Here is a 16,756-nt window from a genome sequence, read left to right on the forward strand (position 1 = left end):
TTATTTGTATTTGTGTTAATCGTGATTATTGAAAAATATACTAAAAAATTAATGTCTACCGTTTGCTGTAATTTCAGGTAGCAGCAAGCGATCGAGGAGTGTAGAGGATGACTGGGTTGTGAAGGACCCCGTCCCCAGGGGTCCATTTGATGGTGCTGTGATCCCGAGCTTTTTGGGACATATTGCATGTGCTATATGGGCCGGTCAGGACAGGGGCGTCCTTAGGTGTCATACCAGATCAGGGTATTGCACGAAGCTGAGATTATGGTACAGTGGTTCTTCCCGGACGATTCAGTCGCGTATCGAGTCATCTGGCTTGTTTCATTTACCTGGTATTATGCACAGTCACATAGATGATGCACTGATCACGGCATTTGTTGAGCAGTGGCAGCCAGACACGTCATCATTTCACATGCCATTTGGCGAGATGACCATTTTGATGCATGATGTGTGGGAGATATTGCGCATCCCCGTAGATGGTGCCATGGTGACTGCTGATGCGACTGTTGATGAGCTTAAGGAGTGCGTGATGGATTTGTTTGGGGTGACTCGGGTTGAGTTAGATGCCCGTCATTATGCTTCTGGTGGTATACGAGCCGCTTCCGTCATGGAGCGCTGTGGAGGTGATCGGATTCCTGAGACCCAGGCTATAGCTTGGACGTGGCTGATGCTCGGTTCCACCTTGTTCGTAGACAAGAGTGGTGACTGCATCCGACCTTCTTGTCTGTTAAAGGTGCAGGACTCAGCGGCTGGAGCCGTTGGACTTTCTTGGGGATCAGCTGCACTAGCATATCTATACCGTCATCTTGGTATTGCTACCAGAGGAGATTGCGGGCAGATGACGGGTTGTATGACATTGCTCCAGTCCTGGATTTACGAGTATTTTCCTTGCTTCAGGCCACATCGAGAGGCAGTTACAGTTGACCCGGATCTTCCTAGGGCTTCGTTGTGGCCATCTATAGCACAAGGCTTTGCTTGAGCTGAAGACATATCACGCACAATTTGTTTAGATGCGATACTGAGTCCGCTCATTTGCCGACTTCCCTCTGGATACATACGCATTGTATGGTTATGCATTCCAGTTAACCCAGCCTTAGCCTTTATCCCCCATCCCGAAAGGTCTGCATGTTGATAGGCTTTAATCTGAAATTTACATCGGCACGCTTTAGTTTTACTTTTCCTAATTGCAGGATCTTCATCATTTTTCACAACACCTCTATATCGTTCACCCCGTGAACAGCGCAACAACTTCTGTTTACCCCCATTTTTGTGCGAAGATATTACAAGCTCAAACCCATTCTGAATAGCTATCTTTTTTGCCCAATCAATAGCATCCTGACTGGAGGGGAAAACGGTATCCGTTATAAAACGCGAACTATAATCAATGTTATCGGGGTTCCAATCTTCTATCGGTACCTGAATATACAAAAAATTTACATTAAAATTACAAAAAAATATTTTGGGCCTATTTCTCCCGTTCGAAATTAGTTCGGGGCAATTTCTGCCCACTTTTGCCTGAACGGGCAGGCTACCCGTTCCACCATAGGTGGAAACGGGCAGCGCGTACTGCCCGTTCCAAAGGTGGAACGGGTGGCGCGTACCACCCGTTCCATGGGTGGAGCGGGTGGCGATTACCACCCGTTCCTTAGGCCGATCGGGTAGTTCATCCGATCGGCCTAAGGAACGGGTGGTAATCGCCACCCACCCAGGCAAAATTCGAATAAAAAAAAATAAAAAAATGATTAATAACGTTTTTAATTCTCGTAATATTACCTCGTGTTCGAACTCATTGTCTTAGGGAATGTTTTGATCCATTTTTTTCAAATCCGGGATTTGTGCTCGGGAGAGAAAACTAGAGAGAGTTTTTAAGGTTTTAGGGGGAAAAAAAGTGGCAAGGGTAAAATGGTCAAAACAGTGCGGTGAAACGGAAATTAAGGGCGGTATTTAGCAATACCCTATTATTATTTGGCTTAATACATCATTTCCCATCATTTTCCGAACTTGTCCAAAAAAAAAATTTGATTGACTTTTTAAACTTTTGAAATGTTTTGATAGCTCCTTGAACTCGTATAAAATATTCAGTTAGCCCTCTAAACTTACGTAAAATATAATAAATTAAATACTCGGTTGCAAAAATGTAAGTTGAATGCGGAAAATGTATTGAATATGTTTTAAAAAAAAGTAAAACGATCAAGTTGGAGTATTCACTAATATTAGAGAAGACAAATTTTATAACAATCTAAAACATGTGCAATACATATCCCGCATTTAACTTACTTTCTTTTGCAACCGAATGATTAATTGATTACATTTTACGCAAGTTCAGGGGACTAACTGAACATTTTATGAAAGTTCAAAAGTCTATCCACACACTTTAAAAGTTTAGAGACCAAATAAATTTTTTAGACAAGTTCGGAACAAAATGATGTATTAAGCCTTATTATTTGGTGTTTTATTTATGTGGATGATGGTGAAAAAACCGATAGAAGAGAGATTTGGTGTATACACCACCGATGATAACATACTGAATGTGTAGGTTTGGGAGTAATGGGCTGAACCAGATTTTGAGGGTTCGGATTTAGCAAATTGGTAGCTTGCTTTAAATCATACACTTTGGAATCCCACTTAGTAAAGGATTTTGAGAGTGACTTTCTTCCCATTTGTTTTGTAGATTTCTATTTTATTAAGGACATTAGTTCCTAAAAAAAAAGAAGGTAGAAAGTAGATTACTACACTAGTTAGGATTATGAACTGATTATATAAAGGAAACTCATGAAAATTGAAACTTAAGATACGTTACAAAACTTTAATATAGCCTTCTTGCTCTTGCAACTGCAGAGAATAATGATCTAGGTATTGGAGAGTGTCCACCAACCAGAGAACGCACGACCAAAACAGAGAATAGTTTTCTCAATGGAGACGAAGAGCATGAAAAAAAAATCTTTAATGGACAAATGATACACAATTCATAAATTCTGTTTGTTTGTCGGAAAATATTGTGCAGAAAGCTATTTTCTTGATTTTCTAGTGTTTGTTTGCTTATGAAAATAAATAAATGGAAAATTTCAGGTTAATCAACAAGAAGATTTATGAAGAAACTGTATTGGAAAGAGTAAAAAAATTTCCCAAACTTTTACAACCCTACTTCATTCATTTTTACTCTTTTAAAAACAACAGCACCTATCACGTTTTTCCGTTTTCGATGTTGTAGCCAAATATCGAAAAATATTTTATTTTCTAAAACAATTTTTCCTTACTCAATATTTTATAAAACACTATTTTTAGACAAAGGCATTCATCTTGGTAGAATTTTGAAGTAAATACATTTTTTTTATTTTCCCATTACATCATAGTTGATTGGTTATGACTTTCATATAAATAATTAAAATGACATCGAATTGTTTTTGTAACTTTCTCATATTGGCGAGTTAAGGCAGCTAGTATTTCTAATAAACTAAGGAATTACAGTTTGAAACTTCTACCACAGAGTTATATTGCATACTTCATTAATACAAATGATGACGACATCAATATAAAGCAAGTGGAAGAACCCTTGATACAGGGCTCACACGGCGTGTGAGATCAGCTAGACGTTGTGCGAGCAAGCTTGGCATCCAGAAAACAGAAAGAGGAAGTTCACACGGCGTGTGAGATTTTTTATTGAGTTTCTGCTTCTCCAAACTTAATTCGCACGACAAGGGCTAACTTAACGGAAACCAAAAGCCAAAAGACATCGAGGTACTTAGAAGTGCTCAGGTACAACATCCATGATAAGATAGGGACTCAGATGGTTATTAGGGTCCAAGATGCAAAGAATTTAGCTTTGAAAGTGGAGTCTGAGATAAGTGTGAGGAGTCGGGAAAATTACCATCTCCAAAAGGGAGAGAGTTCGATAATGAGTCATGAACTACAGAGGCGTCTAGATAAAGGGAAGAAGTAGCAAGCTCAAGTGGGGTGAAGGCTCTAAATGTGAGTAAAGCACCGACCGAGGATGTGAGGGCATTTAGGGGAGCACCACCACCCCCTAAGGGAACAATAACCCTTATGCTAAGTAGGCACTCTTCAAGTGCTTTAGATGTAATCAGGCCCGTCCCCGAGCCTGGGCAGGAGGGGCGTCTGTCCAGGGCCCATGGATGAGGGAGGGCCCAAACATAGTAGGAGACTTTTAATTTTACTTAGATTTTAAAAAAATGCATAATTATTAAGGCATAAATGGTGTGCAACGTACCAATTTCTAATTTGAGTCTTTTAAAATTCTCAAAGTCTTCTCTTCTTCGATCACCCATGAATCTAAATAAAATCCTTAATTTATCTCTCATTTCTTCAACACCATCGATCCCAACAATTAAACAGTAATATTTTCTTTAACTTTTTATCTTCAATTATGAATAAATCTTCTTATAATAATTTTTCACATGTTGATGCTGATGATTTTTTTTTCCAAAAATGGAAGTGCTACAATGACTTTGCCAAATATATTAATGTCAACATTTGAAATTCTTGAGTTTGTCAAAGTAGTAGATTGTCATCCAAATATTTCAATTGTCTTTCGAATCCTCTTAACTATGCTAGTGACCGTTGCATTTGCTGAAAGATGTTTTTTGAAGTTAAAATTATTGAAAAGTTATTTGAGATCGTTAATGTCACAAGAAAGGTTAAATGATCTAGCTTTTTTTTATGTATTGAGAGAAGTATGTTAGAACATATTGATGTAGATAATATTATTATTGATTTTGCATCTAAAAATGGTCATAGACATTGTTTTATATGAGAAACTAGGTAATTAAAGTGATATAAAATATTTTTTTTCATATGAAATGTTTTTTTATTAGATCGTTTGTTAAGTGTAATAAAAAAAGTATCATCTTGAAGATTTTTTTTAGCACCATTGACTTTCACAATTTATGTTTTGCTTGTACTTTATTTATTAGGGCCCTTATTAGGTAATGCGTCCCTAGGCCCCTAAAATCTCAGGATCGGCCCCTGGATGTAATGAGCCAGGGCATTGCTCTAATGAGTGCCCTAAAAGGAGGAGTGCCAATATGGTAGAGTGGTACGAGGATGATGATGACGTATATTGTGAACGACTTGATGAGGAGGAGGATGGGGAGTTGGACGAAGCTCGTGTCATACATATAGTGATGACATTGCTTGTATCTAATCGGGTTGGGGAGGAGTAAAGGCACCAATTGTTCCAAATTCGTTGTTTATTGTAAGGGGAGTGATGTAATGTGATCATTGATAGTTGTAGCCAAGCAAACATCATTAGCAATGTTGCCGTACAGAATTTCATATTGATTGTGAAGGCCCATCCTAGCCCATACAATATGGGGTGGATAAAGAATGTGGGGGAGCTAAGAGTAAATCAACAACGCAAGGTGCCGATTGTTATTGGAGATTACGAAGCTGAGGCCTATTAGATGTATTAGACATGGATGCGTACATGATCTTAGGAAGACCTTGGCAATACGATAGAGATGATATTCATGTCGGAAGGAGGAACACATACAATTTTGTGAAAGATGGGATGAAGTACATTCTCATTCATATGACAAGGGAGCCTAACACGAAGAAAAAGGTGACTCTAACCGTGTGTCCGACTCACAAGTCGTTCATTGATAAGCGTGAAGAGAGCCAACTTGTTTATGTTATGATGGTGAATGGGAGTGGGAAAATGAAGGAAGTAGAAAAGCGGGAAGTACCGAAAGAACTTAGTGTTATGCCTGAGGAGTATCAAGACTTGTTTCATGATGAGCTTCCACATAGGTTGCCGTCTTTGAGGGACATCCAATATTATATAGACTTGGTTCCCGGAGCTAGTCTACCGAGTCTCCCGCATTATCGGATGAGTCCAAAAGAGAGTGAGATCATGAAAAGAAGGTGGAGGAGCTTGTGGAGATGGGTTATGTTAAAGAAAGCATGAGCCCATGTGCGGTTTCGGCTCTACTCACATCTAAGAAAGACGGCTCATAGAGGATGTGTATTGATAGTTGAGCTATAAACAAAATCACCATCTGTTATAAGTTCATCATCTCCCGACTTGATGTCATGTTTGACCAACTAAGTGGTTCCAAAGTATTCTCCAAGATTGACTTACAAAGCGGCTACCATCAAATTCATATTAGATCCAAGGATGAAGGGAAGACGACCTTCAAAACAACAAATGGGTTATATGAGTCATTAGTGATGCCATTTGGGATGACAAATGGTCCAAGTACCTTCATGCAGTTGATGAACCAAGTATTACGTTTGGTAATAGAAAAGTTTGTAGTGGTTTACTTTGATGACATCCTCATTCATAGTCGAACACTTGAGGAGCACATTGAGCATTTGAGGATTGTGTTCGACTTGTTGAGAAAACACCAAGAGTGTGACTTCGTCATGGAGAGCTTAGTATTCCTAATGTATTTAGTGAGTGGAGAAAGCATACGAGTAGATGAAGAGAAAGTTCAAGCTATCCAGGAATGGTCGACACCTCGAAATGTGGAGGACATCCGAAGTTTTCATGGGTTGACAATGTTCTATCAGAGGTTTATTCGGAACTTTGGCTCCATTGTGGCACCCCTTACCGAGTGCTTGAAGAAAGGAAATGGGTTCAAATGGGAAGAGGAACAAGAAGGAAGCTTTGCTCTTATTAAAAAGAAATTGAGCATGGCTTCAGTGCTTGCCTTTCCGGACTTTGAGAAGCTTTTTGAGGTAGAATGTGATGCTAGCGGTGTTGGTGTTGGGGGAGTCCTAATGTAAGAGAAGAGGTTGGTTGCCTACCTCAACAAGAAGCTATATGATTCGAGATAAAAATGGGCCACATATGATAAAGAATTCTATGCTATAGTAAGGGCGTTGAAGACTTGGAAACATTTCTCGTGAGAAAGGAGTTTGTTCTATACAATGACCACCAAGCCTTGAAATACCTGGGGAGCCAAAAGCAACTAAGGAGTTCCATACATGTGAGATGGTCTATATTTGTGGATAAGTTCCCTTACAAACTTATCCATAAGGTTGCACAACATAATCGAGTGGTGGATGCCTCGAGTCGGAGGTTAACACTACTCAAGAATATAACTCTTGAAGTGGATTTGTTTGACCATGTGAATATGGATTACAAAGTTGACTCGAAATTCGGGACTATATCGAAGAAATGTATGAGTCAAGTCGGAGAGGGCGACTGCCATTTTCTAGATGATTACCTCATGAAGGGGAATCAGTTGTGCCTACCATGTACCTCCATCCGAAAGAAGGTTATTTTGTACTTATAGTGGAGAGGTGTTATGTATGTCAAACCGCTAAAGGACATAGCGTATTACTATTTTATCATTAGGTCTTTTCTATCTTAAGGTTAAGATGGTATAAAAGTCTAACATTTTATAAGGAAAATAACTTTTTATCAAATTAAATCTAACACTTTGTAACATCCCCAAAACCCTAACATATGAGTCTTCCCACATTCATATATGTTTTCATGATTGAAGGTTAGTATGTTGTTTTAGCTTATTTTCTATGAGTTTGCGATTCTGAAATACCTAGGTATGATGATAGGATTTGTTGTGGATGAGCTATGATTGAGTTTGTGGAGTTTTGGTTTTGTTTAAAGTGGTTATAGGCTGTCTAAATGAAAGATATGTATCAAGTGCCCTAAATAGAAATATAAGGTACTGTTTTCAGTCATCTTGGAGCATGTTTTTCATCTTGATATTGTTCGAATTTGGAGAGACATAAAGAATAAACTATGTTCATATATATGTTAAGCAACTCTCTGTAAAATATGGGACTTTAATTCAATATATAGAGGAAGAAAACGTAAATGGATCATGACTGCCTCGGAATTGAATGTCATGTGAGGCAGCCAAGTTGATGTAGCATTTTGAGGACCTTTGAGTCATAATTTGGGAATGTTTCTATATACAAAAGTGTTCCTAACTACTTGAAATATATGTCTGTAAAAGGATTTGAAAAATCCATTGTGTTTATTGTGAGCTAGGTTGAGTGAATTATGGTAGATGCAAAGCTGGGTAGTCTGTTTCTTGGCTGGAAACAAGACAAAATCATTTTGCATCCATATATTGTGTAGAAGTGATATAATGTGAATTTTAGATATGTTATACTTATATATGTCTAATTTTATTAGGTTCAAGAAACATGGAATTTGAATTCATATAGAGAAAGTTATGGCAGAATGTGTGCAAGTAGGTCATGTGATGATCTAAGACAAAAGGACTAGATTGCATGAACTTTGTGGAGTTAGTGTCTTGTAAATCATGTAGCATGCATTAGTTTACATCTTCATAAGTCTATGTTAAGACTAATTTTATAAATGTTATGTAACATTAGGAGGACAATGTGCAATTGAACGCACACCCGATCGTGTAGAATAAATCGAACCGAGTGCGACGGTAAACATATTGCTTATATATGTGTATGAATGTATTGTGGCTTGTGACTTGTGACTTGTTGAGTGTGAGATGTGGTTGAATCTGATGTGAATAATGTTTGAGTGTTTGTGATATATTGTGATAGATAAGAAAGTGATATGATTGAGTACGTTGCAGTGTTATGAGTAAATGTGGCATGTTGAGTCTTGTGCACATATTTGAACTGGATAATGGTTGGATTAGAAATGAATATGAGATTGCTTAGATGAATATGTGAAATGGTCCTAGTTGAGAGTGCTATCCGAATATTGTGAGCCGGAAGCACATGTGTTGAGATATATGAGTACGTGAGTTGAGTTTAACTTCTCCGTAGCACAGATGATTGTATTCCGAATTTAGTGAGCCGGGATACAGATTGGGCCCAAGGACCATTATATATATATTGTCTAAGTACAACAACGCCTTACTTACTAAAATAAGTATTACTATAATAAGTGAAACAAGTGAATTTCTTTCTATTGAAAATTCTAACTCAGTACTGATGATATATTTCAATCTGTGTTCTTTACATTACTTTTGTATACATATATGCGTAATATGTTTATTGAGTAGGCAGCTCACCCCTTGCCAACAGATTTTACAGGTTAGGTGGAGCTCTTCTTACTTAAGGTCGCACCGGCAGTGTCAGTCCATTCTCGTCTAGGCATTTTGGAGTATTGTGATGTACTTTTCTTTTCTAAATCCTCTATGTAGGATAATGACTTTAACGTGTATTGTAAATTGTAAATGCTTTCTCTTATATATAATATGAAAAGTTTATATGAGATTGAAGTTTATATGATTGAGACTTGAAAGCATGTATGTAACTAACGTTGTGTGAGATATCATGTGATCCTAGTGAGGGGGTTACACACTTTCTCCATTGAAAGTTAAGGTTCATTACTTTAACATTATTTCCTTCTCGTTCTAGTCACAATCAAAATCTTCAACATTATTTCTAATCGGTATCAACAAACATAGTTTTTTTTTTTTTTTTCCGGCTAACAAATTTAATCATATTAAAAAAAATGAAGCTCCTCTTATTCTGGATTTAACTATATTAATCAATTTGGCTGACAAAGTATATCAAAATTACCACATATATATAGATAGAGAGACTAATACTTTTTTATTCGACATTGTTAATAATGTAAAATTTGAAATGTGAATGACACAAGGCAGAGACGCCTTTACAATATAGCACTCTAGTATTTTTAATGACTGTATTTAATACTTCCCTGTTGTTTTACCTCTATTGTTATTAAGCTGATTTAAAAAAAAAAAATCCCATAGTTTTTCAATTTTAACTGTAGAATTTATATTTACTTTTTGAAGTAAAACACTTCAAAAAGAAGAGGGATAAGGTATAAATGTAGCTCTAGGATGATTATTGAGGGAAAGTGAGATGTAAGTACAAATCTTAAACTTAAGATTTATCAAACTATGTAATTTCAAATGCAATTAACGAAAGAATTTTTTTCACATACAATTTCATGTTCTAATCACCTTTCAATGTCTAAAGTTTTGGCCACCTAATAAAATTTAAAATTGTACATATTAAAAAAAAACTCATATTCTAATAATGATGTTTAGAATTATACCGCCGGATAAATATTAAATTTACAGTATTTTAAACATAGAAACTAGATCCACTCTCTTGCGACAATCATAAAACTAAACTTGTACTTTATCCCAAAACAAGATACAATAATAACCAAAATGACACTGGACCTAATATTATAGCACATTTGAATCCAAAATTATGTGAAATGACAACATAATATGAACATTAACTTTATAATCTCAAGCTTATAATTCAAAATTTTGATTCATCTAAACTATAAAGAGATAAGATACTAAAATAGGTCTGATGTTTTTGAGAAAGTACAGTACCAATTTAGGTTCTACGTTCAAAATAGTACTAATATAATCTTAATGTTTACAACATAACATCAATTTAGGTTTAATGTTTACAACATAGCATCAATTTAGGAATTACTAACAGAACGTGATACGTCATCCGTTACGTCTGTCAACTCAGCGCCACGTTACATAAGGTACCAAAATAGGCCTAAAGTTTGTAGAAAGTATCAATTTAGGTCTCACGTACAAAATAACACCAATATAGGCTTAACGTTTACAAAATAATATAAATTTAAGCTTAACGTTCACAAAATATATCAAATTTAAACTAAACGTCACAATTAATCATATTATATTCTTTCCCTATTAACTTTATATGTTATCTTTTTTATTTAGTTCTATTTTCTTATTTATTATAATACAATTAATTATTATTCTTGCCTATTAAGGCATTATATTTGTTTTTCATCAATGATTCCATGACTCCTAAATTCCACGGGCTTATGTAATATATGCAAACTAAAAGTAATTGAATATCCACAAAATTAACACTAGTTAAAATCATATTGATATATGAGCATATTGCACACAAAATATCAATTGTCAACTGAAAACTCATCCAAAATGTTACCATACAGCCACACAAAATCCAAAATATCTAATATCAGTTTCTTAATTTGTACCATGCTGGAAAAATAAAATTATCTTTTTTTTGACACAGCTTAAATTGAATATATTTTTGTAAACGTTAAGCTTAAATTCGTATTATTTTGTAAACGTTAAACCTATATTGGTGTTATTTTGTACGTGAGGCCTAAATTGATACTTTCTACAAACCTTAGGCCTATTTTGGTACCTTATATGACATGACACTGAGTTGGCAGACTTAACGGATGATGTGTCACGTTCTGTTAGGGCTGTAAATGAACAGAGCCGGCTCGACTCGGCTCGATTTGTAAACGAGCCGCTCGTGAACACGATTTACTGGCTCGATTCGTAAATGAGCCAAGCTTGAACAGGCCAAAGCTTGGCTCGAAAGCTCGCGAGCAGGCTCGATTAGAACATTTATGAACAAATTTTAGTTTTGTAGAAAACTATATAATTTTGTATTAGTTCACAAATATCTAAACTTAATATTATTTCATTTGCTATTAGATGAGTTCGTTCACAAACATAATAAATGAGTAATAGACGAACTATTTGTAAGCATCTTGTTTATTTATTCACGAACTTTACTTGTGAGCTTGTTTATGTATATAATTAAAGAGTTATTTGCGAGCAAACTTCACAAATATAATTAACAATTTACTCACAAACAATTCATGGTTAGATAATTTTCTTAATTAATTAAGTCCAAAAGAGGATTTTAGGCTCGAAACAAGCTCGAAGCTCGGCTCAAGCTCGTTGAGCAAGCAAAAGCTCGGCTCGGGCTCGGCTCGTTAATTTTATAGCAAGCTCGGCTCGGGCTCGATCTTGTTAATTTTATAGCGAGCCGAGCTTGAACAGGCCAAAGCTCGGCTCGACTCGGCTCGATTACAGCCCTACGTTCTGTTAGTAATTTCTAAATTGATGCTATGTTGTAAACGTTAAGCCTAAATTAATGTTATGTTGTAAACGTTAAGCCTATATTGGTACTATTTTAAATGTGAAACCTAAATTGATACTTCCCCAATCTTAAACATATTTTGGTACCTCATCCCAACTATTAATAATAACCTCATTGTGATAGTCACAACAATCTTATTCGATATTATTAGGGTTCAATGATAATTATAGTTTAAGTTCTTCACTTCTCTCCATATAGTAGTATTTAATACAAATCGACACTAAATTTCAGATTCAGCGTGCTTAGCTAGGTAGTAGTAAATATTACTACACTTTTTTATCTTTTTTTCATGGTAAGATTCTATCATTCTTGTAGTAATTACTAATTACGCTTAATTAATTCCTGTTTTGTTTAATTCTCTATCATTAATATTATAATGCCCCCCACGTCACAGCCGATTACGGACCTAAAGGATCTACGCAACAGAGGGAAAAAAAATGAAACGAAAAACGGCAAACAATAAAATTACCGAAATAGCCTTAGCGATCGACAGAGTTGACTTGTACGGTATTTAGGTCTGCTTGAGTTACACCCTAAACTTTCTCCTACTGTCATGTTGCAGAGAAAAATCTAATCTCACCGGGGACTTTGAAAACGAAAGATGAATGTCGCAACAACAAAATTATCACTGAACCATACCCCTCTCCTTCTTCTTCTTCTTCATCATCATCATCATCGTCTAAACCCTAATAAATTATAGAAATAAAAATCGAAACACATAATGGAAAAATCAAACATACTCATTCCGAATTAGGAAACCCTTATTACATAAGAGATTTCAAGGATCTAGCTTTGACTGGTTTGCGCATCCTTTTCTTCCCGCTTTCGCCATTATCGCTATCTTCATCATCATCATCTTCATCGAGAAAATCAAGGTCTTCAAAATGATCAACTGAGGACGACGTCGTATTTCGAGTGATTCCATCAATTTCAGGAGCTTTGGTCATAATTTCACCTCCTCTTCTCTTTCCCCAGAGCGGTCCAAACCCGGAATAATAGTAGAATTCATATGGATTTGAAGCGGAATTCGATTTTCCTTTCTTTGCTGCCTTTGCCCTTCCACGGCGGCCGGAGGAGGCGGCAGCGGCAGCTACACTTTTCTTTGCTGTAGAGGAACTAGTTAGATTATTCGAATACGATTTCAAATGATGCTCGCACATCCAATGACGACCTTGTTTCGGTTCATTCCTACAAATCCATCCTTTTCCATCGCATTCAATTTTCATTTCTTCTTCTTGCTCCTCTTGTTCTTCCATTTCGGAATTATCGTCGATCACCATTTTATCCACCTTCTCTTCTTCCCGGTCCTCCATTAACGACGGGAAGCTGTTACTGCGTGTGTTTTAAATTTCAATACACTATGTATCAACTAAGTAATTGTTTACGCTTGATCTCAATCAGAAATTTTGAACAATTATCCCGCTATTTGAAAAACCCTAATAAATACGATAATTGGTAATAGACATTAAAATTACCTCTCAGCAGCACCAATAGAATCTCCTAAGCTACCATTTCCATTACCGCTATCTTCTCCTTCCAACTGATATAGAAAATAAATAGGGAAAGAGTAAAGAACTCGACGGAACACCGATTAACCTAATTAGCTAAATACACGACCAAACCTTGAAAATTTAGGGTTTAAATGAAACCCTAAAGTTGCACATTCGAAAAACCCTAGGGATAAAAATGCAGGTACTAACGAAGAGAGTTTTGGCAGATCTGTGATGAAATAAAAGCGAAAAGAAGAGAAATTAAAATAATAAAGAGAGAGATGAAGTGAGCTAACCTGGTGAAGCGAAGACGGATAAGTCTCTTGAGAGAAAGGAATCACATCCCACGGCGACTGGTTCAGCTGGCACACGTGCGACTGCAACGGCTCCGTTCCAGAAGCGTGCGAGAACATGAGGGAGGAGAGGTTTGCGTTCTTCCGAATCCTCATATTAGGATAAAAAGGAAATAGATAAATAAATAGAAAAGGGAATAATTAAGAGGAGGAAGGAATTGAAAGATCGGTGACCGGAGAAGTTGTTCGCCGTTTAGAGATTGTATATTAGGGGTTGAGTCTCTGTCTCGGTGGCAGGGAAGAAGAAGAAGAGGGCCTCCTTTGTTGTATTGTTTTGCAGATCTCACACAACTCGATAATCAGAGGGGTTTTTTTTTTTTCTTAACTTTCTGTTGCTTTCTCGGCCCTTCATATGTTTCGATTTCTTTCCTCTTTTTTTTGTTGGCAATGGACGATTTTGTCCTTCGGGGTCTTTTTTGTCATTTACCGTCTCTTATGGTTTTAAGAGAAACAACGAAACTCTGTATTTGTTACACGTCATGATAGTTGTCTAAAATTATTTTTTAAATAAATTGGTTTTTATCACCTACATCGGTCCTATTCCTAACCTGACCCTGCACTCTCAATTAGGTAAAATATATATCAACCTATCCGTAAAAAAAATTATTCTACTAGGTTAAATAATTTATGTACTTTCAATTAGTAAATACTTTAATTTTTTATGAAAAATAATTAAGCAAAACGCGTACTTAAGCCATTAATCGTGAACATATTTTTTTTTTTTTTTACTTCAACACATTAAAGGAACCAATTTTTTACTTTTTATTACATTAAACCCCTACTTATCAAATTAGTTAGGGTAAATTACACTTATGGCTCGTGAATTTTACTCTAACTTTCGTTATGATCATGAACTTCAAAATCGAACACTGAATTTCTAAATTTTACACTTTACTAATATAATGATCATTTTTACTGTTGACCAAATTAAAATAATTACTGACAATCTCAAAATGAAAAAGTCGAAAGGATTAAAGTTGTTAGCAACAACATTTCCAATGAAACAACGGTCTTCGATTTTTAATCACCATTGCAAAGTTTTCTCTCCTAACCAAATAATACCCAAATGACTTAAAAAATGTTCAAGAATTAATAGAATATTATTTCTATGAGCTTTATAATGTAAAATTACCTACTATTAGCAGGGGAGTAGGAGAAGGGTGTGCAATGAGCTCTCCCGCACAGGGCCCCAAATTTAAGAGGGCCCAATTTTTTTTATTATACAAATCTAAATAAATTATTGTTGTTAATTATTATGTGAAAAATTAAGTGAATGTCAACTTATCCAGAAAATTAACGCTCTAAGAGTCTTAAGGGGCCAATTCTTTTATTATTATTATTATACAATATCTAATTTAATTATGTTTATTATATTTATTATATTAAAAATAAAGTTAAAAATATTTTGGTGTTTTATTTTGTAGAAACATTATTATTATTATATTAAAGTAATAAATTTTTTAATGCATAGGGCCCAATTTTTTTTCATTTGGCACAGGACCTCAGAGATATTTAAGACGGCCCTTATTAGGAGTGGTCATCTTGTTCAAAAGTAAAAAAATGTGGTAATATTAGTAAAGTGCAAACTTCAAGGGCTATAATTTCCTGTTGAAGTTTAATGACTATAATAAAAGTAAGAACAAAGTTCAAGAGTTATGGATGTAATTTATTTAATTAATTAGTTATAAACGTCCAATTGAGTTAAAAGAGTGTATATATAAATATACATTCAGGACATTCTTTGCGAAGAATGGAGTGACAAGTTCTCAGCAGAATTATGGATGTGTAGTTCTTTTTTTTAGCACTTTGTTTTTTTATTGTTTTCTCTTGTTTTTCTATTTTTCTTATTGTGTTGCGAGGTTTTTAACCCTCATCTTATTACAAAAAGAAATTATATTTTTTAAAATTTGGTTGTAACACATCAGAAGTATAAATTTTGAACGTAAAATCAAGTGCTTTATAATGTTTTTTACCTCTCAAGCTGGAATGACTAACCTTTAACTAACTTAATACAAATGTCAGCCAACTTGCATTGTAGAACATAAATCAATAAGACCTAATCTTTGTATAATATAATTGAAAACTGAAGTGGTTTGAGGTTTTGTAAAAATATCTGCAGGTTGCTGTGAAGTATGAACGGAAAGAAGATGTATCATCCCTTTTTGTAATCTTTCTCGAATGAAATGACAATCCAACTCTATCTGTTTTGTCCTTTCACGATAGATGGGATTTTGTGCTATGTAGATTGCTGACTTGTTATCACAAAAAATTGTTGTTGGACTCTTTTGTATAAAACCCAGGTATTCTAACAAGAAACGAAACCATTGAACTTTAGTAGAAACATTTGCTAAAGCTCTATATTCAGCTTCACTAGAACTCCTTGAAACAGTATGTTGTTTCTTGCTTTTCCAAGAGACAAGAGATTTGCCCAAATAAATTGTCATTCCAGTGACCGATCTTCTTGAATCTGGACAACTGGCCCAATCTGAATCACTATAGATTGTCAACTTTAACTGTAAATTGGATGGAAAGAATAGCCCCTTTGCTGGAGCTCCTTTTACATATCTAACAATCCTTGTTGCTGCTTGCATATGAATATCAGCGGGCTGTGCTAGAAACTGACTGAGATTATTTACTGCATAGGAAATGTCTGGTCTAGTTGTTGTTAAGTATAACAATCTGCCTATGAGTCTTCTATAAGCCTGTTTATCTTCTAAAGGCTTCCCTTGTTCTTTAGACATTCTTACTGTACTATCCATTGGAGTGACAACAGATTTACAAAGATTTTTTTAATTTACAGTCCATATTTGGTGAACTAGATTCAAAACCTTTAGGCAATTCCATATATACATCTTCATACAAGTCTTTATCTAAAAAATCATTATTTACATCTAATTGACTAATATTTGAATTTTTCATAGATGATATAACTAGTAACAATTTTACAGTAGTCATCTTAACTACAGGGCTAAAGGTTTCCAAATAGTCTAGACCTTCTGTTTGTGTATAGCCTTTGGCTACAAGCCTGGCTTTGTA

At 35.4% G+C, this 16,756-nt stretch overlaps 1 protein-coding gene across 1 annotated transcript; it reads right to left on the reverse strand.

Annotated features, from left to right (window-relative positions):
• Positions 1-12,363: 12,363 nt before the first annotated feature.
• On the reverse strand, positions 12,364-14,028 carry LOC136220331 (uncharacterized). Its single transcript, XM_066008143.1, has 3 exons — positions 13,664-14,028; positions 13,353-13,417; positions 12,364-13,209 (listed from the first exon to the last, which is right to left on the reverse strand). Exons 1-3 carry the CDS (start codon positions 13,814-13,816, stop codon positions 12,642-12,644), a joined length of 786 nt encoding a protein of 261 aa, XP_065864215.1. The 5' UTR covers positions 13,817-14,028; the 3' UTR covers positions 12,364-12,641.
• Positions 14,029-16,756: the final 2,728 nt, after the last annotated feature.

This window comes from Euphorbia lathyris, chromosome 2 (genome assembly GCF_963576675.1).
Source record: "Euphorbia lathyris chromosome 2, ddEupLath1.1, whole genome shotgun sequence".
Lineage (NCBI taxonomy): Eukaryota > Viridiplantae > Streptophyta > Magnoliopsida > Malpighiales > Euphorbiaceae > Euphorbia > Euphorbia lathyris.

Excerpts from the sequence above, each read along its gene's own strand:
- LOC136220331 (XM_066008143.1), bottom strand. The coding sequence starts at position 13,816 with ATGAGGATTCGGAAGAACGCAAACCTCTCCTCCCTCATGTTCTCGCAC. Across the intron at positions 13,418-13,663 it reads ATCCGTCTTCGCTTCACCAG|TTGGAAGGAGAAGATAGCGG; the intron begins GTTAGCTCACTT and ends TTTCTATATCAG. Across the intron at positions 13,210-13,352 it reads TCTATTGGTGCTGCTGAGAG|TAACAGCTTCCCGTCGTTAA; the intron begins GTAATTTTAATG and ends AAACACACGCAG.